This window comes from Euphorbia lathyris, chromosome 1 (assembly GCF_963576675.1).
Source record: "Euphorbia lathyris chromosome 1, ddEupLath1.1, whole genome shotgun sequence".
Classification (NCBI taxonomy): domain Eukaryota; kingdom Viridiplantae; phylum Streptophyta; class Magnoliopsida; order Malpighiales; family Euphorbiaceae; genus Euphorbia; species Euphorbia lathyris.
In genome coordinates this window covers 68,474,477-68,482,383 of record NC_088910.1, presented here as the reverse complement: position 1 = coordinate 68,482,383, position 7,907 = coordinate 68,474,477, and the positions used below count along the sequence as shown (strand labels likewise).

General features: G+C 34.2%; 1 protein-coding gene across 1 annotated transcript; it reads right to left on the bottom strand.

Annotated features, from left to right (window-relative positions):
• Nucleotides 1–4,275: 4,275 nt before the first annotated feature.
• LOC136209804 (probable WRKY transcription factor 14) lies at nucleotides 4,276–7,461 on the bottom strand. Its single transcript, XM_066001426.1, has 3 exons — nucleotides 6,871–7,461; nucleotides 6,413–6,553; nucleotides 4,276–5,406 (listed from the first exon to the last, which is right to left on the bottom strand). Exons 1-3 carry the CDS (start codon nucleotides 7,302–7,304, stop codon nucleotides 5,028–5,030), a joined length of 954 nt encoding a protein of 317 aa, XP_065857498.1. The 5' UTR covers nucleotides 7,305–7,461; the 3' UTR covers nucleotides 4,276–5,027.
• Between the last annotated feature and the right edge of the window lie 446 nt (nucleotides 7,462–7,907).

Here is a 7,907-nt window from a genome sequence, read left to right as displayed (position 1 = left end):
ATACAAATATATGATAAATAAATAAGAAACAATCCTATTTGATATGTCAAGGGCCTACACAAAGCCTAAACTATGTCCAAATGTCCAAAAATGCCTTAAAATATGCTGAAATAGAATTCCAACAATATTTACCGGCAGAATGAATCCGTAAAAAATGTCACTTACCCAAAAGTAACTCAAATCAAGCCATTTCAAACGAAAAAATCATCATAGAACTTCTAAACTACTTTCCAGCAGCATCACTGACGGAACAGGTTCGTCGCAAAATGCTATTTATCAATAAAAAGCTTTAAAAACTTCAAATATTAATCTAATTATACAGATTCAACCCCAAACTTATCCTTAACGAATCATCATTCATGTAATGGGGTTCAAGAATGGCATTTATTTTTATAAACGTTATCCTCCTGAGCTAGCTAAACGCATAATCGCTCATTATAGGAAATTACAACGCTTAAGAGAATAAAAGAATGAGATTTGTCAAAATAAATTAAATCTAACTAGAATATAACAGAAAATGGACAATAAAATAAAATGTAATTAAAGACGTGTGAAAATAAATTAAAACGTAGACACGAGCCATTTTCCTCAAAAAAATTACCTCAACGGGTGTATATTCGATCAAGAATGAACTGAAAACGATGAGAAAATAAATATTGGGATTGATTTTCGTGTTTCAGTGTGTTTTTTCCTTTTTTCTTTATTTTCTATTTTTTCAGAATTATTTTGAATTTTTTGGATTTTGTTTTTGAATTTTTTCTTTTTCTGACGAAATTAATTCAACTGCCAAGAGATGGAGTAAAGATCATGCAGTGGGGGCATGATGTGCAAGAGGGAAAGCACCAAGCAGTTCCACAAACATTAGAGTTGGAGGTTGAACAAGTGAAAATGAAGAACATGAAGGAATATGAAGACATGGAGATAAAGAAAACAATGGATGCAATACCTATTAATAACCATATCATAATATCATGATAATCAGTTCATACCTATTCATGCCTAAATTGTTTGTCTAACTTGTGCATATATGTCATATTATGTAATGAACAACTTATTCTTATTTTGAAATACAAAGTAGACATCTAGTGCAAGTGAAACTGGATCATGATAATTAATTCATACTTATCCATGCCTAACTTTTGTTTGTCTAACTTGTGCATGTATGTCGTATTCTGTAATGAACAACTTATTCCTATTTTGAAATACAAAGTAGACATCTAATGCAAGTGAAACCAAATCATGATAATCAGTTCATACCTATTCATGCCTAACTTGTTTCTCTAACTTGTGCATATATGTGTGGAGTGCTTCGTGCTCGGGCTGGTGGAACGAGGTGGTCTCACTCCTTAGCATCACCATCTTTGAAGGCGGGAAGTAGTAGGACAGAAATTCCTTCTCCAAGCCTGCCCATGTGGTGATGGACCCGGGTTCTAATGATCTCAGCCACTCCAAAGCTTGTCCCATTAATAAGAAAGGGAACAACTTCAACCGAACAATGTCTTGGGGGACTCCGTTCACCTTTGAGGTGTCCTCACACATCAGAAATCGATCTAGATGGTCATTCGGGTACTCTTGCACCTCACCTCCAAACAAGTCAGACTGTTGGATCAACTGAATCATCCCCGACGTGATTTCATAAGAGTTGGCTGGGATATTGGGAGCCATAATCCCAGCCAAGTTATGGTGTCGGTACGGTGCCAAGATCTCTCTCATCAAATGGTTGTCTGTAGCTCGATTCTTGTTGTGACCATTCTTATTGTTGTGCTCAACATTGTTCTCCATTGCAATGGGGTGAATGTTTCTATCTCGTTTGCTCCTACGAATATAATGTTCAAGCTCAATGTTAAGAGGGGCACAATATGCACCTTTAGATCGAGTAGGCATAGGCTTAAAAGGTAAATAAAAACAAAATTCAGAATTTGTACAAATCAAATGTAACTATGAATTTTACAATCTATATAAACTTCACAATTTCATATTTCACATAAGTGTATAGCTAAAGATATATCATTCATAATTACAGAAAGTCAAGTATAATTTGCACAGATTTGAGCAAGGTTTACAGCTATGTACCGTAACCATAATATGTTCATAAATTCATCATTATATATTTACACCTAACTATAAACATGCTTATATAATTACAGCTGCAGGAAGAAGCTAGCAGAATTAAATCAAAGCTATAAACAAAGAGTTAATTACAGCTATAACCAAGCATGAACATGTAACTATAACATTTAAGGGTTATGTGCAAAAATTTACAGCTATGGTTCAATTGTATAAATAAAAAAATTTAGCTACAACACATATATGTATATCCTATAAAGGATTACAGCTCAAGATTCAACAGGCATAAATATAATATATGAACATAATATGAACAAGTATGAACAGGTATAAAATCAATAGGTTTAATATCAACAAGTATAAGATCAATAATCAAAATATGAAGTATCAACAAGTATAAGATCAAAATATAAAGTATCAACAAGTACAAGATCAATAATCAAAATATAAAGTATCGACAAGTGTAGCAGGAAATTAGGCAAAGATATTAACAAATATAAACAATTAGGGTGCCTAAACTAACAAATTCCACCTTTAGTTCGATATTGCTGGAAAATAAATCCACGGCAACGCCGCCAAAAACTTGATGCGCCCGAGCTATCGCTCAAGGGCTCACTAAGGGATAAGTGTACCCCGTTGTTATCAAGTAATAATCTGTAAAAGTCCAGACGATTTATACCGCAAGTACCAAATTACCAGGCTTCTAATGTTAAGTTAATATACTCCTAAGTGATCTTAAGCCAGACAATTTAATTAAGCAGGATATGGAATGATACAATAATATGAATTTCAACCTAATTTAACAATTAATCAACAACCTAATCTGAGTTGCTTAAGCGTAAGGCGATTAAACCTACTTATCATTCTAAGGTCCCTAGCCCGCAATTCCTTTGTTACAGGCCGAGCTAGCTCTAAGGTTCAGCAATTTGAGTCTTACCAACTATGGAGCCATCAATTTCATAGGTTCTTCGATTACAAGAAATCAAATTCGACTCGCAATATGATCCTAGCTAATTTTTGGACTTTTGAATGATCTAACCCAATTAGGCAAGCATAAACAGATAAAAGCAATAAACCAATTGAGAAATCAAATAACAAAAAATTATATTGTCACAAGGTTACAATCAACCCAAAATTCATAGAAAGATCTGGAGCTAACAAGATAAACTAAACAGAGAAGAAATCCCCTTTTTAGGAACCTATCGACTAAGCAGTAATCTTTCTGGGACTGAAGGATGGAGCCTTAGAATCCTTGGAGATGGAGATGGAGCTTGGAGCTTCAATGGCATATGGAAGGAGGATTGGATTCTCAGGGGGCAAAAGATATCGGTACAATTGAAAGGGGAAGACTATATATACGCTAAAAATAGGCTTCCCAAATAAAGTTAATGTTACATTCAAAATTGGAAAACTACAGAAATGAAATCCTTGTATTTAAGGCGTGAGAATCAGTCGGGGTCTATCTGACCATCAGGGGGAGCAAAGGCTTCCTTTGACGGCTAGTTCGTCGAGCTGGCTTGCCCAACTCGCTGAGTTGACGTCCGGAGGCTCTAAAACACGACTTTGACATGCGCATATGCTGTTTTTCGCAATTGACATGTAAAAATGCACTAAACTCCAACAAACATTAGTCAGAGGGCTGAAATTGATCATGATATATAAAACAGCTGCACATGGCCCAATAAGAATAAACCCTCCCAAAGAAGTAACAGTCAGTTCCAGATGGATCGGTCAAAGAGGATTATCGGGTCATGCACATTCAAGTCTGGTTCTGTGACTTGAATTGGGGATAACAGTTATGATTAGTACAACCATTTCAGGTTGCCAACCCGGAGCCCCATCGGTCGCCAGCACCACTCCTGAGGAATAGCGGTGCAGTCCCTAGTAGCCCTCCTAAGAGAGTATTATTTATACTTATAAAATATGGGGTAGTATTGTATAATAGAAAATCAAGTTGATATAGTTGGTTTGAATGTAAAGAAGAACTCTTCTATAACCAAGTGGTACATGGTTGAAATCACCAACTCCTCATTTTATATCTCATTATCCCCAACCAAAGTTATAATGTATTATTACAAAAAGGAAAAGTAAATAAAAAAAGTTACAGAATAATGAATTATTTAAACAGCTTAAAGTGATTAAAAAATGAAAGTGGAGACGTAGAATGATAAAATAGTAAACATGCATAAATGGAAAGGAAACCTCGTTTTATTAATCTTTAATCTTTAATCTTTAATAACTAACACAAAGTAAATAAGTTTGGTGGATAACAAATAATAAAAAAAACAGAAAGCTGAGGAACCCAAGCTTTTGTATAAAAGATATACAGACTGATAAGAAAAGTCAAGCTTTTTATTTTCTTCCAAAATATTAATATGTATGGAAATTCCTTCCGTCTCTTGTGCTTTTTTCCCATCAAGTGAATGAATAATAATTTAGGGCACTTAAAAAGATGAAAAAAAAGGGGCCATCAAGTCCCATCTGCTGAGCTTTCTAGTCATGTCTGATGGATGTACTTGTTTTAACTGTTCAAATCTTCTGTTCCTCAGCTTTCTGTCCCATCCACCAATATTCCAAAAGGAATGTGGGACTCTTTTCTTCTGCTCCCAATCAACCAACCACCACTCTCTCTCTTTTGGTAAATAACCCCTGCAATACAAGTTTACATCTATAGTTTATTGGGATGGGAGACTGTGAATTTACCATCTGACTGCCTACAAAACTCAACAATTGCAAAGCCTAATGTTTAAGAAAACTGTCAATTTCAAGTCTTGTTGATAGAAGATGTCTTCTATTTCTATTAACTAGGCTTGAAATTTGCATTCCCCCTTATAAACTTTAGGTTTAAAATTGTTATGTTCTGTAGGATGATGTTAAATTTAGTCTAAAATCCCCATCTCCTGTACATGGTGGAGAAAAGTATATATATATATATATTAATTTATCTAGGGATTGAAATGTTATGAATCAAAAAGGGTGAAGGGATCCAAAGGTTTGGTTTGTTGGGTGAACAAGAGATGAAGAGGGTCAGGCTCAATTTCTCCCAAATCAGCAAAGAAATCTTCAGATTGGTTATGGTTAGAATCTGGCAAAGTAGGTCTGTATTCAATCTCTTGTTTGACAGGTGCAGGTGCAGGAGGCATTATGTGTTCTTCTTCCTTTGTCTTGGTCTTTGGTGGTTGGGATCTGGTAGAGCCAGCTAATGCATTTCTTTGAGTTGGCCAAGGATGATTATGCTCTGAAGTGTATGTGATCACCAGCATGTTTGGATCCGTTCGGCTTCTCTCTACTTGTTTTCTTGCTGAACATCCCTTTGAACTACTGCATCTATAGTATCCCCTGCATGCATTTTAATGTTACTTAACTACCTTAATCAAATATATATATGCTTAATTTCAAATTATTTTTTAATTTTGCTTCTTCTTTCCACAGGTGTCTAAATAATAATTGTAGCGATGCATATTTATCTTAACGAAGCAATGTCAATTTTATCCCCATCTGAACGTATTTTACTCGCATATCTAATCTTCTAAATTGAAAAAAGTTTTGTGCACTTAGTAGATTGTTTGTAACTGTATTACTAACATAATAATGATGCAACAGAAATCAACATACTTATTCCGAATCATTGAAGCTCGCATGTTTTCCGATTTAAACCTTCAAAATTCAACGAGAACTTTGGAAAAAACCAAATAAATTTGTATTCATATAGTAAGCCCTAAAACCTAATTCTAAAGGAGAAAAAAGAAAAATTACATAAAAGGCCTAAAAAACAGTAATTTGTATTTTTAAGGTCCTAAACGATGAAATTTTGTGGAAACGTGACGGAATTCAAAGAATATCCATGAGTTTTGATTGTTGACACATTTTCAATCAAAATAGGGTTTGAAAGTGCAAAAATTCGAAAGTTTATCCTGAAATCTTTTGCTCATATTTATCAAAAACAACTTGCAACCCAATTCCTCTAACTTCATAACATAATAAACCTAATAGACACCTTGACAGTTTTTTAATGATTAACTTATTCTACAGGTTGTTTATAGTTAGTGACATAATAAATATTTTAAACATAATTAATGTTTGGAATTCCCGATATAATAGTTAAATATCATTGATTGGAAATGTTAGAATAATTAATGTTTGTACCATTACATTTCATATGTGATAGCTAAATCTAAACTTGGTGAGGCAAATTTAAAACAATAAAATATTTAGGAGTAAGCATGAATGAATATTATTTTGTATTGAAAGTGTTGGTAGAATTGAATTTGAAAAAAAGAAAAAATTTATGTTTAGAAAGTAGGTTAAAGGATAATAAAAAAGATTGTAATGTTATAGTACGTACCTTGGATAAGGAGAGCCCTTGATGGGTTTCTGACCATACTTTCTCCATGCCCATAAATCAGATGGAACCACTTCTCCACTGGGCCTGCTGTTTGCAGCTGCTGGTGCTGGAATACAAACCACTTTTTTCGCCTGGCTCTTCCTGAGCTCATTATACCAAAACAAAATTATATATCTTCAGGTTGAAAGCAACCATGTCTATGGAGTTTTTTTTTAGGTTAAAAATTAAATTGACATTGAAACGTAAAGTTTCTATATGTAGATACTCATAGATTGTGTATTGATAGGATGAGTTAATTTTCAGGTTGATTGGATTAAGCTGTAGTAAGATTTTGTGTGTGGTGTAGTATCCATAATTTAGAGTGATAGAAACCCTAGCTAATTCAAAAAAAAGAAAATTGACTTGATCTCCTTAGATGTATGAATGAAGAAAAAGAATAAAAAGTAGTAGTTAGGTACCTTCTCTTGATAGCGAGATTCCGTGGAGAAGAGATCTGAAGAGGTGCAGAGTTATGAATGAAGCAAGTGTTTGAGGTATCAATTGAAACCATGGGAGAAGGCGAAGAAGAAGAAGAAGAATTAGGAATAGGATTGTTGTGGGAGATCTGAATCCTGGAAAATATATCGCATGGGGTTTTATTGGTCTGATTCTGAAAGAGCTTTTGGTGAGTGTTATGAGGAGCAGGAGCAGGAGCAGGAGCAGGAGCAGGAGCAGGGTGAGGTTGATGAAGAAGAGGATCTGTTATGTTACAAAAAGGATCACCAAAATGAGATGAAGAAAGTGGATCAGATTGAGATTGAGATTGAGATTGGAATTCCCAATTGATATTAGTATGAGCTTCTCCTCCACTTGGTCTGAATATATCTGTTAAATCACCTTGAAAACTTTCCATCTCCTACCAAAACAAACCTCACATACCATTACTTATTCAACCATGCAATTTACTTCTTCTTCTTCTTCTTCTTTTGTCTTCAGTACAGAGAGAGATAGAAAAGAAGAGTCGCTGACTTTTCACAGAAAAGAAAACAGCTATTCTCCAGAGAGAGAGAGATAAGATAAAGTAGTAAACTAAAACTGAAATCAATGAGGGAATAAATAATGTGGATTTAAACATAAAACAACAAATGGGTCAAATCATCCAACTGTTTATCCTTTTTTTAGTGTTAGGTTTTTTCAATCTAATCTCTCTTTCCAAATTTAATTATTCACTCATCCCATCCCATGCCATGCCAAATTAAAGAGGCGGCAAGTAGCCGCATTCTTCGGAAGACGTTTCGAAACCTCTACTCCACTTTTTCATTTCTTTCTTTATATCGAATGAGTTTGCTCAAGGGATCTCCCCTCATCATTCTTCAAATGGTGAACCACTGCCTTCTTTTTTTTTTTTTTTTTTTTTTTTTTTTTTTTTTTTTTTTTTTTTTTTAATAAATTCCTAAAAAGACTAATGTGTCCATTTATAAGATGTAAGTAACATATAATTGATATCGCGATATCA

Excerpts from the sequence above, each read along its gene's own strand:
- LOC136209804 (XM_066001426.1), bottom strand. The coding sequence starts at position 7,304 with ATGGAAAGTTTTCAAGGTGATTTAACAGATATATTCAGACCAAGTGGA. Across the intron at positions 6,554-6,870 it reads AATCTCGCTATCAAGAGAAG|GAAGAGCCAGGCGAAAAAAG; the intron begins GTACCTAACTAC and ends TAATGAGCTCAG. Across the intron at positions 5,407-6,412 it reads AAGGGCTCTCCTTATCCAAG|GGGATACTATAGATGCAGTA; the intron begins GTACGTACTATA and ends AAATGCATGCAG.